The sequence below is a fragment of the Alexandromys fortis genome, unplaced genomic scaffold (assembly GCF_014885135.2).
Source record: "Alexandromys fortis isolate MF-2015 unplaced genomic scaffold, M_Fortis_MF-2015_v1.1 scaffold_433, whole genome shotgun sequence".
Taxonomy (NCBI): Eukaryota; Metazoa; Chordata; class Mammalia; order Rodentia; family Cricetidae; genus Alexandromys; species Alexandromys fortis.
Window position 1 is genome coordinate 300,727 of NW_026068300.1, and position 2,279 is coordinate 303,005.

The window sequence follows — 2,279 nt, forward strand, 5'->3', positions numbered from 1 at the left end:
ATTCAATGGGAAAATAACTTTTGCACACCATCATGCTGAGATTTCTCATTTTAAAACATTTGTCCAGACATTGAACCCTCTCAAATACACAGACGAATTCCTGGCCAGGCTAGAGTGGATGAACTTGAACTGCAAAGCCTCAGCTTCTATGTGTAAGACCCTGAAGAATTGCTTATCCAATGCCTCATTGCAATGGCTAAAGGCACAGACTTTTGACATGGCCTTTAGTGATGAGAGTTATGACATATATAATGCGGTGTATGCTGTGGCCCATGCCTTCCATGAAATGCTTCTTCAGCATGTTTACAATCAACTAATGGATAATGGCAAAGGACATTATGCTCACTGCTTGAAGGTAGTGTTTCTTCTTTTGGATGAAATTAGATGTCATCAATGTCAATGTCTTTAAATGTCTGTTAAATGTCCCAATTTACTAAAATAGGGAATATTTCATGAAATAGAAAGATTTCTGGAAATTTTTCTTCATAATGATGTAGAAATGGATGCTGGTATAAATCTTCATGCAAAAAGACATGGTGTGGAAGGTACAATGTGTAAAAAAAGTACATTGATTTTATTACAGAGTACCTGACAATCACCACAGCTATTCTAAAACTGTAAGTCCAATTCTTTCGTCCTTAATCTTCTTCTTTACTAGAAGATGAATCCTTGCATATTTATTTTCAAATATGTGATAATCCGTTTATGAGATGATTTTCTCAAGTGTTCTAAACTGAATCCGCTCACATTGTAAGAGGTTGGGACCTCATTTCTCATCCTGAGTGAAAGTAATTACACAGTAAACAGTGTCATTCTTCAATTAAGACATGAATTTGTATACATAAGTATGAATGCATGGTTCTTCTTGTGTATGGTTTCACGTTTTTGTGTTTCTAGGTATTTCTTGTTGTGTCTGTGTTAGTGGGTATACATATGTATATATATATATATTTTTCTGTACATTTGCTTATCTATCTGTTTGAGGAACTGAAAATAAATTTCTTTTGTATCAATGTCTTTCTGTATGGGAATTTGTTTCTGTGAATAACTTTTTGTGTATTTCTTAGGTGCATGTGTTTATATGTGTTGGGTTCACTTTGTATATTGCTTGAACATATGCATATCTTTGTTTTTGTTTGTCCTTCTTTCTGTTTCTCTCAATCTATCTTTGTATATGAGCATAAGTACATTAATATCAATAGCTTTCTATGTAGGTGTTTTTGTCTGTGAGTGTCTCCCTGTGTGTATTTGTAATTTAATTTGTGCATGTATTGGTGGCCCTCGTTATGTGTTTCTCAGCTTTCTGTTTTGGTACATATGTCTTCCTGTGTGTATTATTGTTTTCATGTGTGAGAGTTGGCATTTGTGTGTCTGTCTATATAAAATGTATGTTGATGCATTATGCATGTCTATATTGAAGTGAATCTCTGACTGTATGTCTCTGTCTCTATCTCTCTGTCATGGTGTGTGTGTTTTCAAGTTGGTGTTTTGTCTGCATACATGTCTGTGTTTCTGTTTGGTACCTTTTTTTCTGAAAGAACTTAAATTGTAGGAACATTATGATAACTTTATTTGTCCACATGATTTACTGTTATTTCTCCCCTGGACACATTCATTAATATTGCATTTAAGATGAAATAAAATGCATTTTCTGAATTCAAGAAAGGGCACACACACACTATAGAATGGTGTGTCTCTTTCAGCTGCACTCTTTTCTGAGGAAAACACGCTTCACTAATCCAGTTGGAGGCAGAGTGATTATGAACCAGAAAGAAAATCTTCAGGAAGAGTATGACATTTTTCAGATTTGGAATTTACCATATGGTCTTGGACTTAAGGTGAAAATAGGAGAGTTTAGCTCATACTTTCCAAATGGTCAACAGCTGCATATGTATGAAGACATAATAGAGTATGCAACAGGAAGTAGACAGGTGGGTCTGACTTAACTGCATTCCTTTGCATTGCACAACAGTAACACAGACAATGGGATTAATTTGTGCTGTCTTATAACAAACTAAAAGTAATTAGTCACATTACAAAGCATTTACTGTCCTCCTATTGTGTGTTTCTACATCCATTTTTGATGTGACAATTTAATAATACTTTAAGGATTGGAGATATGCATACAATGAATTTTTATCATTCCAGAATATCTTTCTTTTTTAATATATAATGTATAATGAATGTTATTACTGTGCTATATTTTTATTAATTTTTATTGAGCTCTACATTTTTCTCTGCTCCCCTCCCTGTTCTTCCTCCTCCGGTCAACCCTCCCC

The 2,279-nt window shown here is 34.3% G+C and overlaps 1 protein-coding gene across 1 annotated transcript in view; it reads left to right on the forward strand.

The window, feature by feature from the left end:
* The window catches only part of LOC126494998 (vomeronasal type-2 receptor 116-like), a gene marked incomplete at its 3' end in the record, with an annotated part of 32,194 nt that extends 30,263 nt beyond the window's left edge, over window positions 1-1,931 (forward strand). Inside the window, exons 4-5 of the mRNA XM_050132612.1 lie at window positions 203-355; window positions 1,704-1,931. Coding sequence (XP_049988569.1) covers window positions 203-355; window positions 1,704-1,931 — 381 coding nt within the window. The remainder of the gene's footprint in view (window positions 1-202; window positions 356-1,703) is intronic.
* Between the last annotated feature and the right edge of the window lie 348 nt (window positions 1,932-2,279).